This window comes from Helianthus annuus, chromosome 8, assembly GCF_002127325.2.
Source record: "Helianthus annuus cultivar XRQ/B chromosome 8, HanXRQr2.0-SUNRISE, whole genome shotgun sequence".
Taxonomy (NCBI): Eukaryota; Viridiplantae; Streptophyta; class Magnoliopsida; order Asterales; family Asteraceae; genus Helianthus; species Helianthus annuus.
Window position 1 is genome coordinate 30,767,570 of NC_035440.2, and position 21,242 is coordinate 30,788,811.

A 21,242-nucleotide genomic window follows, 5' to 3' on the forward strand; every position below is an offset into this window, starting at 1 on the left:
AAACATAAACAGTGTTATCGAAAATATTTTTTAAATGTTCAAATAAAATATTACCTCTTGATGCCAAAGACGGTTGAAGTGGTTTATCTTAGTCAACATAGGCATCCATTTTGAACGTACTTGATGAACTGTTCGAGTACTTCCGCCAACCGTTTCGTTGTAATGGTCGAGAACTTTTTCCAAAAACTGTCCCCCTTTTGTTGGTTTCCTTGTTTCTTGTTTAAAGAACAATGAACCTATGCCTTGGCTAAGGCCTCTTCATGTTTTTCGTCCAAGTTTGACGCTCCGCCTTGACTCCCTTTTGTTTCGGCTCACTTGCTTCACCAATATCATCGTCTTCATCCTTATATTCTTCTTCGTCCTCGCCACTATCTACATCCAAATGTTGTGTTTCGGGGACAACCTCTAAATCTTGGTCTTCATTGTAGATAGGAAGTGGGCGCTCGACATTCTCTCTTGGTGATTGAATTGGCAGGGTTCTAAATGCAAATGGATCGAACTCGGTTGTGAAGTTTGGGTGTGAAAATATTTGTGGTGGAAAATTAGGTTGGGTGCTAAAAAAGTTGGTTGTGAAGTTTGGGGGTAAAAAAATTGAGGTTGAGAGGTTGGTGAATATCCGTAGGAGGTTTGAACCGGTGCAGTCGGATCTTGTCTCGTTTGCGGAACCTTTTTTCTTGAATCCGATCCTCGGCTAGCGGAACCTTTTTTCTTGGGTTCACCTTTGTTTTGTTTATCCATGGTGTTTGTGGGTGTAGAAAGAGAGATGTTTTGAAAGAGTTGTGTGTTTAAAATTGATTAAAAATTGTGGGTTTTATATAAAAAATGCAACGGTGAAAAAAATTATGCAATGTACAATATGGCAACGGTAAAAAAAATAACCAACGGTCAAAAAAATATATTGCAACGGTCGAAAATGGCACACCTTTCTCATCAATCAAATAGGTGACTATACACCGATTTCATTCACCGAAACACAACTCACCGATTGTCTTCATCACGACGGTGTGGTCACCGATCGGTGACTCCACTTCCCCGAATGAGTCCCCAAAACCATACCCCCCACCCTAACAATTCAACCCATTAAAATTGAATTTGAAATGTTACTTCTGACATTTATTCTTATAATTAACAACATTCGTTAATTAACATAAGTACACAAGGATCTATATAATTAACAACATTTGTTCTTACTATCTACCATCTACTTGACTTAATGTTACTCCATTAACTGATGACGCCAGTAAAGGAAGAGCTGAGGTGGAGTTGATTTCACTTTCTTGTATATAGAAAGCTGGTTTTTTGGGTGAAGGCAGTGATCCTTCACCACCCAACATTCCAACCACAGTCTGCGTGTTAGGTCTATTTTCTACTCGTTGTTGCACACACAATAAGCCAACATGTACTGATCGCAACACTTCACAAGCAGAATAGGACGTGCGTAAACATTCATCAATCAGACTAAGAGACTTTCCTTCTTTGTAAAGCCTCCATGCCTATATGGAACAGATAAAAACATATCAGAAGGTGCACCTGTCTTCCTTAGTACAGGTTAGTTCTAATTAAAAATAGGTGTATTTTAGAGCTTCACTAGGCTCATTGGCACATATATGGAGGGAGGTTAAAGTAAGAACCTCATCAATAACTGGAACAAAAGAAACCACTCTTTAGCATTTGATCATGAAGCACACGAAAAGGCAGGGGTAATCATGATTCATGAATTGAAGCAGACATAACAGAGTAATATTTGAGTGAGTGATTCTTGTACCCTTGAATCAATACACACAAGACATATATAAATTACAAATGTAGTTTCTTCGGTTCCTCAATATTAAATGGTTCTCGTATGAACTCACACTTACATACATGAATGTATATTCTAAATGGGTGCATAGTATATTTTCATCAACAAATATTATAATCAAACCACTTACATGTCCAAGAAGGTTATCATCATGGTTTTCGTTAACAAAATCTCTATTTTTATCCCACTCACAATCTCCAACACTAAAACTCCAAAGCTGAATATATCTGACTTTACCGAGAAGAGACCTTTCATTGCATACTCTGGAGATATGTATCCCCTGAATGAATACACACAAGACATATATAAATTACAAAATGTTGTGTACAATATGATCAAAGTTCAGGAATTCTTACAAAGTTCCCACGACTCTCTTTGTCGTTGCTTCACTCTGTTCCTCTTTGAACATTCTGGCCAAACCGAAGTCTGATATCTTTGGATGCATCTGATGATCAAGTAATATATTCCCTGCTTTTAAGTCCCTATGTACAACTTTAAGCCGGGAATCCTGATGAAGATAAAGAAGACCTCGAGCAATCTCATGAATGATCTGGAAGCGTTGTGGCCAATCGAGTAACAACTTTCTCGATCCATCTGCTCAATATGCAACAACTTGGTTAAAAAAATTTATTCCTTAGCACTTGCATTTAATCTGTATTTGTAGGATTATAAGAGAGCCCAACCAAATAAAAAACTGTCAAGACTTTTGTTTGGCATGTATTCATAAATTAACATTTTGTCATCCCCTTGAATGCAATATCCTAAGAGCTTCACAAGATTTCGATGCTGAAGTTTAGCTATGCATATAACTTCATTCTCAAACTCAAGAAGACCCTGTCGAGAGGACTTTGATAGCCGCTTCACAGCAATCTCTTGTCCTCCTTCAAGCACACCCTGGTGGATCCAGATTTTGCCATTATTAATTGTACATACATGAAAATCCGAAGGTTTTAAATATGTACTTATTCAATTGTGTCACGAGTTTGAGTTGGTGAATTGGATGGTTAATCCTGACCCACATACTAATCCATGTCAAAGACATCAACCCTAAACTAGTATCACTTAAAACTTTGTAGCCCAAGCATGAAACCCGGTTAGCTAAACGTGTGAAACGGGTTGGTGGGTGTTGTTATCCAGTTGTAAATAAGTTAAACATGTTGGTGGATTGAAATAAATGGGTTAAACGGTCTGGTAAACATTTTTTTAAAAGATAGGTTCGCCGGGGGTCCACCGTTTAATTAAATATATAGATCAACTCGAACATGGCCAATATATATACAATGGGTTAGATATGACAACCCAATATGTGATGTTGTGTAGGAAATGGTCACCCATACAACTAATTCATATTAATCAGTTACCTTGTACACCGGTCCAAACCCACCTTCTCCCAGCTTGTTGTTGACTGAGAAATCGTCGGTAGCCCTAGAAATTTTAGACAGGCTAAACAAAGGAACCTCTGCGCTTCCCATCTGGCTGCTGCTCTCCACGTCTGATCTCTTCTTCCATTTTCTCTTAATGTATACAAGGCCCAACAAAGTCAACACAGCTGATATTGACAAAGTTACTACCATAACCTGTACCCGTTTCTTTCTGTGGAACCTGGAATGGAGGCCTAAAGATGTTACAGAGTTAAAGGAACTACATATTGTCTAGCTAATTCATATCAACAAACAACATGTATGTTTCGGCTACATATTGCTTACAAACGGCTGTTATTTTAGTTTATAGATCATATTTATCCAATACAAACATGTATTGATAAACCAATATGCTGTAAAAACATTGTTAATAGACTGGAATGGAACAAATATAAAATTGGCTTGCCTGAATTCTGAGGCCGCAAGTCTAATATATAGATCTTGTCCGTTTAGTGGGAACACTCGAACATCGATCAAATCCCCAAACCATAGCAAGCACCCAAGTCCACCTGGAGTGATGTTTGGATTTGCATAGGCGGTGCACGAGCAATTATTCTTGCAAGCTGCCTCGCAATCTAGTAGGCTCATGTTGCTACTATAGACAGCATTCTGAGTGTCTGGTAATTTCATGCTTGAAAACTTTTGAAATCTCTCTCCAGGCCCACAATCCAAGGCTGTGCTTCGTGTACAAACACTTGAATCATTCTCAGAAGTCGTTTCATCTAAGGATTCGCGTTCAAATCCTTTCAAGCACCCACAATTAGGAGAAGTGGCGGTATTACAGATCCCATATGGGCCACATACCCCATATATGTCACAATAATCTACTGGTAAGGTGGCAATTAGAATCCATTCCGGGTTTGGTAGTTTTCGCTGCAAGATCTCAAGCTTACCATCAGGAGTCAATACTGTTCTTAATGTAGTGGTGTTACTTTTTGAATTATAAGCGATATACGTCTCGTTCTGATTCACAATCACGATAGAAGCGGTCGCCGGATTAGCATCAGTTGCATAGTTTTCCCGGCCAGAAAATGATATGCCATTATAGGGCCCAAGCCTTGTTTCAATAGCAGCGCTTTTCCTAATATATACTTGTTGATATTTACCCTTAATTGCTAAAAGCTTTAATGTATAATCACCTGGGGAAGGATCATCTGTACTCCTCCACGAGGACAGATAAGTTTCTCTTCCAGTTATGAAGTTCTTGCCCAGCTTCATTCCTGGTAAGCTGGTATCTCCAGGGTAATCAAAACTTTGCCAAATAACAGTATCATTGTTGGTTTTATTTCCGATTTTAATTACCAGATTTCCTGTATCCAAAAGTTGTGCTACAGGATTGATATTTGTACCAGATGTCGAGGAGTTGGATGACCAAATGATTTTGCCGCTACCATTAACAAGAGCCAGGTTCCCTTGGCTATCCAGTTTGACGGTACCTGAGGTGTCTGTAAGTGGGGTTTCCCGGTTTGCAACCCATGCAATCGTTTGTGGTGAAGTGTTCTTATACCATATCCCCAGGTACCGATTTTTGGAACTGCCCGGGCTAAAGAAACCTAGCTCAAATTTTGCGTTCCCTAAAACAATGTTTTGAGCATCTGTGATGTTTTGATGCACCGCTATGGTGTCTGATGATCTACAAATTCCTAGCACTAGAAAGAAGAAGGTGATATAAGGGAATAACATTTTATTTTGGCCTTCCTCACAACTTGATGGCACTTTTATGGATTATGAAAAAACTCAAAGTGCATATACTTTCAGTCGTTTTTATGGTCAAAAGAAAAACAATTAAATTAATACTTCATGTTAACGAAGACCTTTTAAACGCCAGCTAATCATATTTAATAAGGCTAACACTAGATTCATATAATCTTTGTATGATCTCACATGGGACACTTGGCACATTTGTGCTCTTTATAGTAGAGCCCACAGATCTAACCAATAACTCATTGACAAGTTAACCAAATTCATTTTGACCTTCAACCAATTTGAATAATATATTTTTTTTTTTTGGATTCAAACACTGAATCTTGCCAACAGGTTTTTTCTTTGAGTGGGTCAAACATTAAAGCTTTTCCTCTGGAGAATCCCCACTAAAGACTAATCAGATCAATACCCGGGCATTCATCGAACAGCTTAAAGGCAGAGTCACAGGATATATACAATATAAATCTGCAATCAGTGGCGAAGCCACACTTTGAACGACACCATTGAATTTTGTTTAGCAAACACAACGTATAATAGAAAAATTCGAGCGACACCATTGTTTTTTTACGAGCGACACCGTTGTCTCTTTACAAACCACACTATTGTTTTGTTTTCTTCTAAAAGAATTAAATAATAAACAAATTTATATTTTAAAAATTAAGCCAAGTTACTTGAAATTAATTAGTATACTTTAAATCATTAAAGGTCCATGCTTAATTTTTATTTTTCTAATCCAGTAAGCATTATAGCCCCATGTCTAATTGGTTTAATTTGTTTCAATTGTTCAACCTACCAGAATGTTTGATGATCATTGCGTGCACTTGTTTGTTATAAAGAAAAAGAGGTTTTTTTTTTTTTTTTTTTTTTTTTGCAAGTTGCCATTGAAAACATTATGAATCGTTTTCAAAACATGAAAATGCTTATAGAGCAAGTATTAAATGCATTTTTTATATATTTCAAATGACTTTGTAATTTTATTATGTGTTTTTATTCAATGACATTGTACTTTTACTGTGATATTTGTTTTTATTATGTTATTTGACTCGACTAGATCCGAACCGATCCAACGGCAGGTTACTAGAAACCGGGGTATCCATATAAAATGACACCATAAGAAAAAATTTCTGGCTCCGTCACTGTCTGCAATCCATGCATTTGAGTATGTCCCTAGGTATATTAATATTAACTGTAAACATAGAGCATACGCATATAGTCATATACATACACGGAGAAAGAATAACTAGAAACATACTATCTAAGGGGGTGTTTGGTTCGCGGAATGATTTGGAATTAGAATTGGAATTTGTATAGGAATTAAAATTTGAAGGAATTGGATTTGGAATTTAAACATTTCAATTGGAATTGGAAACTGTTGTAATTGGAATCTCAATTCCCTTTTTGTTCTGTTTGGCTGTCAAATAAATTGGAATCCATCACCCCGGCACCCAAAACCACCGGTTCGGTTCGAAACGGTTGGGATTGAAATGATTTCGGGTTGAAGCAGTTCGATTCGAAACAGTACGGGTCGAAACGGTTCGCGTTGAAACGGTTCTGATCGAAACGGTTCACGTCAAGTGTTTTCTCGGGGATGGCTTAGACGCAAATGTAGCACACACTAGTGTAAGAAAAAAAATTTCGACCTTTTATATTACACTTGTAGTAAAACCCGTGTGTGCACACGGGTGGTTTTTAGAATTTTATTCCAGAGAGTTTAGTGATAGCACATATGACCTGATTGACAAAAATTGTCAATTTTAGAACTAACAAAGACGCTCCATCCACTTTGAAGCAGATGCGTTGTTGGTTGACCTAATATTGACAAAGTATAAGTTACTTAAAGGGCAGAGGCATACTTAGTTGAATACTTTATGTATAATAACAAACAAAAAATAGCTCCAAAATTCAATAGTTAGTTGATTCAACCTGCTAAATATAAATCAAATTATACGAAATCAAACTCTACAAGAAGCTGCCTATTAACTCGAAATATGTGCCTGAAACGCCATTCTTTTCCATGCAAATCCTTGGCTTCCAGCTCCTGTGTTGGAGGCTGCCTTGACATGTCCTATCACAAAACCAGATGATCATTTTTAGGTTTTTGAAATTCAGAACAAAACTGAATTTAAACAAAATAATTTAAACCTTTACAGGGTAAGGTACTAACCAATGGTGGAAGACATTCATCAGCATGGTGTCTCAAAACAGAAAAACCACCATGAGTACCAACAACACATATACATACCAAATTGATTAACCGCCCAAAAGGTAAACAACATAAGCAGCCGGAGTAGCGACCTCTCCGTCCTTCCCGCAGCTCATGGCGGCATTCTCCGGCGGATCCACTGTCACACCCCCAAAATCCACCATGCGGAGTATCACCGCTTGGAGGCGTGACATGACCAGGATCGAGCCACCAATTATATTGAACAACGTAATAAGTAAACAAAATCAACCACAATACAATTGGTGACCAAAGCTAGTTAACCAAGTTTTTAAATTAAAAAGCGGAAGCATAAACGTAAATCCAAAACATAAGTCCATAGTTTATAAGTTTAAAGTCCAAAGCGTAAGTTTAATAAGTTCATAAGGATTTAAATATTAAGTACGGAACATAACAGTCTGTATCCCACAACGACTCCTTCCTCGTGCAAGCTCCAAGCATTTAACGACCTGTAAGGCATGTAACAACGAGTCAACAACAAAGTTGAGTGAGTTCACGGTTGGTTGATTAGTTTTAAGTTGTTTCTGAAAACGTGGTTTGTCTTTCGTTGGTGTAATTGCCATGGGGGTTACCCCGTAGTTGAAAGCATGATTAACCAGTTCATTCTTTATTACCCAAACCATATCCATGATCAGTGGGGGCTTCCCCATGTGAACCACTAGACCGTTACCATATCGACTACTAACGCAAATAAGTTGTGCCCTACATTAGTGTCTATCATCACTGACAGTTTGCCATAGTCCATTAGTACACGCCCGTCCGACTGGCACGGTGTGAGGTTTGTTAAACCCAATAGCGCTATTAACTATTGACCCGCTCGCCATTGGCCTCAGCGATTAAGTCGATATAAATTGAGGGACTTCATGATAGAGTTTTGTCTACTAAGTTTTAAGGTTGTTGTCCTACCCAAGGAGGACGAACGTACGTATTCTACCCAAGGAGAATACGCAGGATTTATATTGGCATCCTACCTATGGAGGATGGCTGTACATATCCTACCCAAGGAGGATATGTAGGTTTCGTTTTAATTCTTTAACCCATTCCCAAACCACCAGGAATCCCATGCCTTAGAAAGTGTGTGAACTCACCTCGGTTTGCTCGGTTAGATTGTCAAATAAAGCTAACAGTCAAAGTCGGCCAATCACGTCCTAGTAGGATTACCACTTAGTTTATTAGTGACTTCAAATAAGCACAAAGTTCCTACACGCGTCTATCACATAACAACCATCACATCAACAGTTCATGCTCATATCAACATTCCACCTATAGCTACTCAAGAACAGGCCTACGATATTGCACATATTACTTTCATTGACATATGACATGTTAGATCATCCTCAGATAATATACTCGTCATTTAGACACGCAAATTACTACTTCTGTCATTTCAACTTAAATATCCAAAACTGGGCTGTTTTCGGGCATTTTAATAAAATAGTTATCTTACTTAAAAAATTCCCAACTTTTTACAGAAGGTGCTAAGAGATCCAAATATTATTGTGTAAAAATCTCGGGGTCCAATTAATCACCAATATTTTATAAAAATTCATTTTCCGGACTGCAATCAGATTCATTACTTTCTGACTGCAGTCCACGGAATAATTAATTAAAAATTCATTGTAAGTCGGATTGACGAAATTCCAGTGGGATAATTACTACGACATCAGTGTCCATCTACAGTACCAATTTCGTGACCTAGTTCTACTCAGGTTTCAAGTTATGATGAAGAATATAACACATATTTTCAGCAGCAAAAAATGCAGCTTTAGCTGCTGTTACAAAACGACACTTTAAAAATAGTAAACGAAGTCCAAAAATTATGATTCTAGTGCCATTAGAACCGTATTTCATAATACATAAATCTAGGCTTCAGAAAATACAGTTTTCGTGTTATTAAGGTCCTGTTACATCCAACTGAAGTTGGCTGTAATCACCAAATAACCTTCTGTTTTCAGTTTTTAACATTCTAAAGTGCGTTCGATTGATTCCGTCAACATGTTTAGCGATAAATAACGATACTTACAGCAGATTATAAGTCCTTCATATCAGCACATAATCATCATACACCAAACAACATCATTCTAACATCATTTCTTCATGTATTATCTTGTTTAAGCTTATGTTCAAGTTTTAAGTGTAAGATCTTATGGTGTTCATATAATTTCTTCATAATACATCTATTAACCACCAAAACAACATGTAAAATGCAAGGATCTAAGTTCTTACCACTAGTTCAAGACTAGGGAAGTTCAAGTGTAGAAAAGTGATGGTTAATAGCAAATGGAGAAGGTCCTTCCACTTCCGAGAACACCGAGCTTCGTTGTGCACCTTGTATCACCTATGTATGGCCTTGGAAAGCTTGAAGGAAAATCGAAAAGGGTGGTGGTGACAAGAGGGGTGTTCGGCCGAGAGTAATGGAGGGAGAGAGAGAGGTGTTTGTGATGAAGAAGATGATCAAGAGTGAAGGACTTGTGGATTAAATAAGAAAACTCCCAACACTCATTTGTCCAATGTATAACATGCTCCCTACTTACCAACATGATTTAATAAAAAAAATAAAAGAAATCCATGGGTGAGTTACCCATGGTAACCGTCCCAAGTGGGGGGGGGGTATAGGGTTGGTTACTAATGGCATAGTTACTATCTAGTTAGAGAAACAAATGTTGAGTTACCCATGGTAACCGTCACGAGCGAGTAGTGGTTTGAGCATCTCAACTGGAATTTCTTCACTTTCTTCTATAACCAACACCATTATACTTCCCATCGATGGAAAAACGGAGTCTAAATGATAGTCCCTGAAATTCAAAAATATATAATTACATATTGTTACGAAAATGAAGCATAACTTAGCACTAAGAACTCTATAACACACCTTACTGATTTTAGAAAATACTCAAACATTTCCACAATTAACGCATCACATTCAAGATCAAGCATGATGACACATGACCTGACTTTCGAAGCATTTTCAAGAATTGAAGCTCTTTTGGCGTAAGCTCAGCTGGACTGGTCAGCTAAACCCTCAGACGTAGAAACAATTAACTTAAATACATCCTGTGCATAAAAAAAGTTTAGAATACAATACAATATACATAAACATATATGTAAATATCAAGTTGTGTGTATCATGTCATGGTATACCCTCATTTGGTTATCATAGTAAAGTGCATCAGGAGCTGTAATTCTCGTTATTTCGCTTATGCAGGAAGCAACTGCAACCTTCACATCAACATCAGAATGTTTTGAAAGACCGTCTTTAATCAACGCCCTCATCGACGGCCTAAGCGCATCAATCATCGACCTTTTCGGCGACCGGTCAACCTTCGATAAAAGCTTCTCCACTTTCTGCAACCCACAAACCATTACACACAATCACACAACCCAAACACAAGCAAACAAACATCAAACATTCACTCAGGCATTTTATCAAACACCTTGTCTACACTCAACCAGTAACCACATTCCTAATCCCACCGTTTCTAAATTCTAAAACCCATGAATCAGAATAACAACTCGTTGTTTAGCTTATATTGGATTATGGAGGAACATAAACATCCCCCGTTATCTTAACAAAATAAATCACAGAATTAATCGATTCAAAACCAGAAATTAGAAGTTGAAAATTAAAAGAACTTACCATCTTTATTGAGATCTAGGGATGATGATTCACGGTTGAAGGTGGAAGATTAGTGTGTTTATACAAGCAAAGAAGATATGTATTCCATTGATCAGCGAGATATCTTCACGTCGCCGGAGAACTAAGGCCATGCTTTTGACATTTTCGGAGGTAAAGAAGCCGTGATTCTTGGAATCGGTGCTTCAAAGACATGTTGTGTTGCCAGAAATCGATGCGCAATTGGATAGAGAGCGATGGATGGAGGGGAATGGGGCAAAAATGTAAGTTTAAGACTGCTTTAAAAGGAAGTGTACATGGGAAGTTACAGGAACGTGGGTAGGAGACGACGTGGGAGAGACTAAATCAAGAAAACCGTTCAAAACTTCCTTTTAGGAGAGAGAGAGAGAGAGAGAGAGAGAGAGAGAGAGTATAACTTTCCTGAACTGCCAATATTACGGTTTTTTATTTGAGTTTAAAGGGTCAAGATCAAAAGCTGATGAGTTTAGATGGCTAAGATTATTCTAAAAGTTGGTTAGACTTAATGGGTTCCATATATATATATATATATATATATATATATATATATATATATATATATATATATATATATATATAATTAACTATAAATTAGGGCATGCACGGTTAGGTTCCGTTTTTAGTCTCAACCAAAACTGAAACCGAAGTCATCGGTTAATTTTTTTATTAACCAATTAGTTTTCAGTTAATTGGTTCGGTTTATGCGGTTAGTTTGTCGGTTTTGGTTCGGTTAATTTTGGTCAATAAACAAAACCAAACATGTGCTAAAATTTTTGCTTAGTAACATATGAAATGGAGGCATAAAACATGAAGTACATAAATGGAAGTACAAACCTGAAATTTATGAAAATATGAATGGGCTGGTGTCATTCAATTTAATCCGGTTAACCTAAAAAAACAATAGCTGATTTTCGCTTAATTGATTTCGCTTGTGGTTTGTGACAAGTCGAAGGGGAGGATTTCACATGTTGATGACCCATTGTATAGGTACGTACGTTTATTACAGTAATTATTGTGATTGTTATTATTTTTTATTAATTTCTGTTTCTATATTTCGTTAACACTATCTGCAGGTATCTACATAGGATGCTCGCTACTTCTATTACAACTCGCGGTCACAGCCGTGAGTGGTCTACGAGCACGGACGTTTTTTTCTTTTATTGTTTGTATAATACAGGAGGTCGTGCGCACTAGCAAACGGTCTAGCCCAGTACTTCACCTCTGCCGGAGGAGGACCCACAGTTACAGCCGCCCATAACGCCGACGTGGATGGGTTTTCAGACGTTGTGGGGGATGGGACTGATTAAGAGGTTCGACGTCGTCGGCGAGCAGTTTAAAACCCGCGCAGGTCTCTTATTTCAACCGCAGGACCTATCAGAGCATTTCGATCTAGCCTATCCTCCCCAGATCCAGATCCTGCTGCAGGGGTCGTGCAGGACCCTCCGGACGGTCCAGCGATGCCACAGCCACCACCACCTCCCGGGGTGCCTCATTTTCCACGACACGTTATTCCAGGTCATGCCCCGGGAGCTGCAGTACATCCGCAGATACGAGCCGAGCTTGACAGGCTGAATGATTTGATAGGTTGGTTGGTTCGGGAGGCGCATGATAGACGAGAGGGAGAGGGGTTACCCCCCATACCGCTCCCACCACCTCGAGCACCACATCAAAAGCAGCAGCCGCAACAGTCGGATCCAGATTCGGACTCGGACTCGTTCCCGGAGGCATAGACCAGCTAAGTGAATATATTTTGGTATTTAGTGTTCAATTGTAGTTTTTATTTTTGTTATGGATGTACAAACTTATCTTATATATTTTTGTTATGGTTGTACAAACTTATCTTATATATATCATATTTAAGTTTGTTTTCAGTTATTAATGATTGTTTGTCTTAAATTGATATAATACGGAAACAATATATGTTTTGAATATAATGAGGAAACAATATAATTTTCAAAATGTTAAATAATATTTAAACAAGATAATATTTTAATGGTAGGATAACATTTAAAAAATAAAATGTTAAAAACAATATAATATTTAAACGATCCAATATATATAAATAGCCGATCTTGAAAACCGTAAAATTTTTTAAAGTGCAAAAAATAAAACTTTTTTAACAAAATTTTCACTCAAAAAAACATCACCTCCAAAAACCATCAAGTTACCCTACCAAAACACAACTTCTTTCAACCAAAAAAACACCCAATACCTAGACGCCTCGTATAGGCTTAGACGAGGTGTCTAGGTTTCTTAAACTTTGTGCCTGACATCCCACACAGACCCTCTTAAATTCCGTGCCTAGACAACTCGTATAGTCCTATACGAGGCGTCTAGGGTTTGCAGGGTGTCTAAATAGGCAGGATGACTGTGTGAATAGATCCAGCCTTCAATAATAAAGTTTAACATAAATGACAATCTGGGCCAAGCCCCTCCCACACGTTTGAAGCTCCAAGTATTTTTCTAAGGGTAAGGGGTATGGTTAATCACTCTAGGGTGATTAAGTGATTCTCTACCCAATAATATTATGCCATGTCAACTCCATATTCCACTGCCCATTTTGCACTCAATCACTAGGTACTGTTCAATCACTCTAGGGTGTTTGAGTTATATATTTTTTATTTTCTAGAAATTACAAACTATGCATAAATAAATAAAACATATTTTAAACTAAATAAAAGTACTTTTAATTAAAAAAACAGATTACATTTAAAACTAAAAAATTAAACCATAATAAACCTAATATTTAGAAATTGCATGGCCAATTATATTTTTTTGCGATATCTCGTTTCCTCGCCAGAATAAACGGCAACATCTCGGGTGAAGCATGGTCGTGTGGCTTAGTAAATGTCTTCAAAAATCCCGATCATACATAAGTTGTTTCACCGCCTCGCGTTGTTCCGCCACTAACGCTATGGTGTATTCCTCGCGTTTCTTTCTTACATTCGTCAACTCTATCGCCCGTGATTTTTTTTCTTCTTTCATAAGAATGTATTGCGCGAGCTTCTCGGTGAGGGCCTCTTTGCTATCGTTTGATGATGTTGCGGGCCTCTTTCCTTTCTTTTTTTGTCTTGTTGGTGAGGGGTCTACGTTTCCGGTATATCGCTATTGAACTCAGTTCCCCCCGGTGTACCCGTATTGTAGTTATCCGAATCGGACGACTTTCTTTTTTGTCCTGAACTTCCACTATCTTCACCCAACAATGGTACTGGCGCCCATTTGTCATGTTTACGAACGACCTCCCATGCCTCAATATGTTGAAAACCACTCGGATATTTGGGTTTGAAATCACTTAAAGACCTATTCATGACGTCGAGGTCGCTATACCCACTACGACGAATACGATCCTACATAGATAACAAATATAAAGTAAAAAAAAAAATTAAACATAAACAGTGTTATCGAAAATATTTTTTAAATGTTCAAATAAAATATTACCGCTTGATGCCAAAGACCGTTGAAGTGGTTTATCTTAGTCAACATAGGCATCCATTTTGAACGTACTTGATGAACTGTTCGAGTACTTCCGCCAACCGTTTCGTTGTAATGGTCGAGAACTTTTTCCAAAAACTGTCCCCCTTTTGTTGGTTTCCTTGTTTCTTGTTTAAAGAACAATGAACCTATGCCTTGGCTAAGGCCTCTTCATGTTTTTCGTCCAAGTTTGACGCTCCGCCTTGACTCCCTTTTGTTTCGGCTCACTTGCTTCACCAATATCATCGTCTTCATCCTTATATTCTTCTTCGTCCTCGCCACTATCTACATCCAAATGTTGTGTTTCGGGGACAACCTCTAAATCTTGGTCTTCATTGTAGATAGGAAGTGGGCGCTCGACATTCTCTCTTGGTGATTGAATTGGCAGGGTTCTAAATGCAAATGGATCGAACTCGGTTGTGAAGTTTGGGTGTGAAAATATTTGTGGTGGAAAATTAGGTTGGGTGCTAAAAAAGTTGGTTGTGAAGTTTGGGGGTAAAAAAATTGAGGTTGAGAGGTTGGTGAATATCCGTAGGAGGTTTGAACCGGTGCAGTCGGATCTTGTCTCGTTTGCGGAACCTTTTTTCTTGAATCCGATCCTCGGCTAGCGGAACCTTTTTTCTTGGGTTCACCTTTGTTTTGTTTATCCATGGTGTTTGTGGGTGTAGAAAGAGAGATGTTTTGAAAGAGTTGTGTGTTTAAAATTGATTAAAAATTGTGGGTTTTATATAAAAAATGCAACAGTGAAAAAAATTATGCAATGTACAATATGGCAATGGTAAAAAAAATAACCAACGGTCAAAAAAATATATTCCAACGGTCGAAAATGGCACACCTTTCTCATCAATCAAATAGGTGACTATACACCGATTTCATTCACCGAAACACAACTCACCGATTGTCTTCATCACGACGGTGTGGTCACCGATCGGTGACTCCACTTCCCCGAATGAGTCCCCAAAACCATACTCTGGAGATATGTATCCCCTGAATCAATACACACAAGACATATATAAATTACAAAATGTTGTGTACAATATGATCAAAGTTCAGGAATTCTTACAAAGTTCCCACGACTCTCTTTGTCGTTGCTTCACTCTGTTCCTCTTTGAACATTCTGGCCAAACCGAAGTCTGATATCTTTGGATGCATCTGATGATCAAGTAATATATTCCCTGCTTTTAAGTCCCTATGTACAACTTTAAGCCGGGAATCCTGATGAAGATAAAGAAGACCTCGAGCAATCTCATGAATGATCTGGAAGCGTTGTGGCCAATCGAGTAACAACTTTCTCGATCCATCTGCTCAATATGCAACAACTTGGTTAAAAAAATTTATTCCTTAGCACTTGCATTTAATCTGTATTTGTAGGATTGTAAGAGAGCCCAACCAAATAAAAAACTGTCAAGACTTTTGTTTGGCATGTATTCATAAATTAACATTTTGTCATCCCCTTGAATGCAATATCCTAAGAGCTTCACAAGATTTCGATGCTGAAGTTTAGCTATGCATATAACTTCATTCTCAAACTCAAGAAGACCCTGTCGAGAGGACTTTGATAGCCGCTTCACAGCAATCTCTTGTCCTCCTTCAAGCACACCCTGGTGGATCCAGATTTTGCCATTATTAATTGTACATACATGAAAATCCGAAGGTTTTAAATATGTACTTATTCAATTGTGTCACGAGTTTGAGTTGGTGAATTGGATGGTTAATCCTGACCCACATACTAATCCATGTCAAAGACATCAACCCTAAACTAGTATCACTTAAAACTTTGTAGCCCAAGCATGAAACCCGGTTAGCTAAACGTGTGAAACGGGTTGGTGGGTTGTTGTTATCCAGTTGTAAATAAGTTAAACATGTTGGTGGATTGAAATAAATGGGTTAAACGGTCTGGTAAACATTTTTTTAAAAGATAGGTTCGCCGGGGGTCCACCGTTTAATTAAATATATAGATCAACTCAAACATGGCCAATATATATACAATGGGTTAGATATGACAACCCAATATGTGATGTTGTGTAGGAAATGGTCACCCATACAACTAATTCATATTAATCAGTTACCTTGTACACCGGTCCAAACCCACCTTCTCCCAGCTTGTTGTTGACTGAGAAATCGTCGGTAGCCCTAGAAATTTTAGACAGGCTAAACAAAGGAACCTCTGCGCTTCCCATCTGGCTGCTGCTCTCCACGTCTGATCTCTTCTTCCATTTTCTCTTAATGTATACAAGGCCCAACAAAGTCAACACAGCTGATATTGACAAAGTTACTACCATAACCTGTACCCGTTTCTTTCTGTGGAACCTGGAATGGAGGCCTAAAGATGTTACAGAGTTAAAGGAACTACATATTGTCTAGCTAATTCATATCAACAAACAACATGTATGTTTCGGCTACATATTGCTTACAAACAGCTGTTATTTTAGTTTATAGATCATATTTATCCAATACAAACATGTATTGATAAACCAATATGCTGTAAAAACATTGTTAATAGACTGGAATGGAACAAATATAAAATTGGCTTGCCTGAATTCTGAGGCCGCAAGTCTAATATATAGATCTTGTCCGTTTAGTGGGAACACTCGAACATCGATCAAATCCCCAAACCATAGCAAGCACCCAAGTCCACCTGGAGTGATGTTTGGATTTGCATAGGCGGTGCACGAGCAATTATTCTTGCAAGCTGCCTCGCAATCTAGTAGGCTCATGTTGCTACTATAGACAGCATTCTGAGTGTCTGGTAATTTCATGCTTGAAAACTTTTGAAATCTCTCTCCAGGCCCACAATCCAAGGCTGTGCTTCGTGTACAAACACTTGAATCATTCTCAGAAGTCGTTTCATCTAAGGATTCGCGTTCAAATCCTTTCAAGCACCCACAATTAGGAGAAGTGGCAGTATTACAGATCCCATATGGGCCACATACCCCATATATGTCACAATAATCTACTGGTAAGGTGGCAATTAGAATCCATTCCGGGTTTGGTAGTTTTCGCTGCAAGATCTCAAGCTTACCATCAGGAGTCAATACCGTTCTTAATGTAGTGGTGTTACTTTTTGAATTATAAGCGATATACATCTCATTCTGATTCACAATCACGATAGAAGCGCTCGCCGGATTAGCATCAGTTGCATAGTTTTCCCGGCCAGAAAATGATATGCCATTATAGGGCCCAAGCCTTGTTTCAATAGCAGAGCTTTTCCTAATATATACTTGTTGATATTTACCCTTAACCGCTAAAAACTTTAATGTATACTCACCTGGGGAAGGATCATCAGTACTCCTCCATGATGACAGATATGTTTCTCTTCCAGTTTTGAAGTTCTTGCCCAGCTTCATTCCTGGTAAGCTGGTATCTCCAGGGCAATCAAAACTTTTCCAAATAACAGTATCATTATTGGTTTTATTTCCGATTTAAATTACCAGATTTCCTGTATCCAAAAGTTGTGCTACAGGATTGATATTTGTACCAGATGTCGAGGAGTTGGATGACCAAATGATTTTGCTGCTACCATTAACAAGAGCCAGGTTCCCTTGGCTATCCAGTTTGACGGTACCTGAGGTGTCTATAAGTGGGGTTTCCTGGTTTGCAACCCATGCAATCGTTTGCGGTGAAGTGTTCTTATACCATATCCCCAGGTACCGATTTTTGGAACTGCCCGGGCTAAAGAAACCTAGCTCAAATTTTGCGTTCCCTAAAACAATGGTTTGAGCATCTGAGATGTTTTGATGCACCGCTATGGTGTCTGATGATCTACAAATTCCTAGCACTAGAAAGAAGAAGGTGATATAAGGGAATAACATTTTGATTTGGCCGTCCTCACAACTTGATGGCACTTTTATGGATTAAGATAAACTCAAAGTTCATTAAAGGGAAAGTCATATACTTTCAGTCGTTTTTCCAAGCATGAAATTTCCATGGTCAAAAGAAAAACAATTAAATTAATACTTCATATGTTTACGAAGACCTCTTAAACGCCAGCTAATCATATTTAATAAGGCTAACACTAGATTCATATAATCTTTGTATGATCTCACATGGGACACTTGGCACATTTGTGCTCAGTAGAGCCCACAGATCTAACCAATAACTCATTGACAAGTTAACCAAATTCATTTTGACCTTCAACCAATTTGAATAACATATATATTTTTTTGGATTCAAACACTGAATCTTGCCAACAGGATTTTTCTTTGAGTGGGTCAAACATTAAAGCTTTTTCTCTGGAGAATCCCCACTAAAGACTAATCAGATCAATACCCGGGCATTCATCGAACAGCTTAAAGGCAGAGTCACAGGATATGTACAATATAAATCTGCAATCAGTGGCGCCACACTTTGAACAATGGTGTCGTCCGACACCATTGAATTTTGTGTAGCAAACACAACGTATAATAGGAAAATTCGAGCGACACCATTGTTTTTTACGAGCGACACCATTGTCTCTTTACAAACGACACTATTGTTTCTTTTTCTTCTAAAAGAATTAAATAATAAACAAATTTATATTTTAAAAATTAAGCCAAGTTACTTGAAGTTAATTAGTATACTTTAAATCATTAAAGGTACATGCTTAATTTTTATTTTTTCTAATCCAGTAAGCATTATAGCCCCATGTCTAATTGGTTTAATTTGTTTCAATTGTTCAACCTACCAGGATGTTTGATGATCATTGCGTGCACTTGTTTGTTATAAAGAAAAAGAGGTTTTTTTTTTTTTTTTTTTTTTTTTTGCAAGTTGCCATTGAAAACATTATGAATCGTTTTCAAAACATGAAAATGCTTATAGAGCAAGTATTAAATGCATTTTTTATATATTTCAAATGACTTTGTAATTTTATTATGTGTTTTTATTCAATGACATTGTACTTTTACTGTGATATTTGTTTTTATTATGTTATTTGATTCGACTAGATCCGAACTGATCCAACGGCCGATTACTATAAACCGGGGTATCCATAAAAAATGACACCATAAGAAAAAATTCATGGCTCCGTCACTATCTGCAATCCATGTATTTGAGTATGTCCCTACGTATATTAACTAGAATATAGTCATATACATACACATACACATACACGGAGACAGAATAACTAGAAACATACTATCTAAGGGGGCGTTTGGTTCGCGGAATGATTTGGAATTAGAATTGGAATTTGTATAGGAATTAAAATTTGAAGGAATTGGATTTGGAATTTAAACATTTCATTTGGAATTGGAAATTGTTGGAATTGGAATCTTAATTCCATTTTTGTTCTGTTTGGCTGTCAAATGAATTGGAATCCATCACCCCGGCACCCACAACCACCAGTTCGGTTCGAAACGGTTGGGATTGAAACGATTTCGGGTTGAAGCAGTTCGATTCGAAACAGTACGGGTCGAAATGGTTCGCGTTGAAACGGTTCTGATCACGTCAAGTGTTTTCTCGGGGATGGCTTAGACGCAAATGTAGGCACACACTAGTGTAAGAATTTTTTTTTTTGACCTTTTATATTACACTTGTAGTAAAACCCGTGTGCAAACACGGGTGGTTTCTAGAATTTTATTCCAGAGAGTTTAGTGATAGGACATATGACTTGATTGACAAACAAAGACGCTCCATCCACTTTGAAGCAGATGCCTTGTTGGTTGACCTAATATTGACAAAGTATAAGTTACATAAAGGGCAGAGACATACTTAGTTGAATACTTTATGTATAATAAAAAACTAAAAATAGCTCCAAAATTCAATAGTTAGTTGATTCAACCTGCTAAATATAAATCAAATTATACGAAATCAAACTCTACAAGAAGCTGCCTATTAACTCGAAATATGTGCCTGAAACGCCATTCTTTTCCATGCAAATCCTTGGCTTCCAGCTCCTGTGTTGGAGGCTGCCTTGACATGTCCTATCACAAAACCAGATGATCATTTTTAGGTTTTTGAAATTCAGAACAAAACTGAATTTAAACAAAATAATTTTAACCTTTACAGGGTAAGGTACTAACCAATGGTGGAAGACATTCATCAGCATGGCGTCTCAAAACAGAAAAACCACCATGAGTACCAACAACACATATACATACCAAATTGATTAACCGCCCAAAAGGTAAACAACATAAGCAGCCGGAGTAGCGACCTCTCCGTCCTTCCCGCAGCTCATGGCGGCATTCTCCGGCGGATCCGCGAACAGAGCGTTGTACAAAAATTTAACGTCTTTCTGACTTTTCCCGTTATTACATGTGTGCTAACTTTTCCTTCAAACGTAACAGAGCCACCAAGATCCTTTATTATCTGTCATCAACATTAAAATTAAGTCATTAACCTTACAGAAAGCAATTAATGGAGAATAGAATTATTATTAAACTGTATTACCTTTGTCAAATCTGATATTTTAGCATCATCCACAATGTTCATCAACATGGTATTATAGCAACTTATTTTTTGAGTATTGTCGTTGCTCAATGGACCTCCAAGTGTAGGTGTAATATCTGCCAAACCTTTGTTCATCGAAATGGATATAGGGCTTACATCCATACAACATTCATTACTTTTTGAAACACAACAACTGTCTGATTGGCAAACGATCAGATGTCCACCTTTGACTTTCTTTGACTTCAGTGAAGTGAAGTATGAGAGGCTTCCCATGTCCTCTTTTTCGCACCCGATGAAGAACACGAACAACGCTTTTCATCTACACCGTTTCCCGTATTAACACCTTCTTGACTGTACAAACAAACTACATCCTCGGAACCTATTTACAAGAATAAAACCGTGTAAATTTAAGGGCGTACAAAAAAATCAGTTTATTCCATATATAAAATTACGCACTTTCTATTAATGAGTTATTTTTCAACATCTTTTCATCTCCGGGCCTTAAGAGAGAAGACGACTGTAAAGTGTTTGTGGAGTTCTCTGAATTTTCCTTCGTTAAATGAGCAACCATGAGGGTTGAACCACCGAGAAAACATAAAGATTTCCTTA

General features: G+C 37.7%; 2 protein-coding genes and 1 pseudogene across 2 annotated transcripts; all 3 read right to left on the reverse strand.

The window, feature by feature from the left end:
- Nucleotides 1-247: 247 nt before the first annotated feature.
- Nucleotides 248-3,310, reverse strand: LOC110869804 (annotated as a pseudogene).
- A 206-nt stretch (nt 3,311-3,516) lies between these two features.
- Nucleotides 3,517-4,905, reverse strand: LOC118479282 (G-type lectin S-receptor-like serine/threonine-protein kinase At4g27290). The gene has a single exon (XM_035975950.1). The coding sequence runs from the start codon at nt 4,903-4,905 to the stop codon at nt 3,517-3,519; it is 1,389 nt and encodes a 462-aa protein (XP_035831843.1).
- A 9,525-nt stretch (nt 4,906-14,430) lies between these two features.
- On the reverse strand, nt 14,431-17,617 carry LOC110869805 (G-type lectin S-receptor-like serine/threonine-protein kinase SD1-1). The gene is made up of 6 exons (XM_035975951.1): nt 16,806-17,617; nt 16,340-16,580; nt 15,661-15,871; nt 15,334-15,571; nt 15,159-15,257; nt 14,431-14,737 (listed from the first exon to the last, which is right to left on the reverse strand). The coding sequence occupies exons 1-6, from the start codon at nt 17,615-17,617 to the stop codon at nt 14,431-14,433; spliced, it is 1,908 nt and encodes a 635-aa protein (XP_035831844.1).
- Between the last annotated feature and the right edge of the window lie 3,625 nt (nt 17,618-21,242).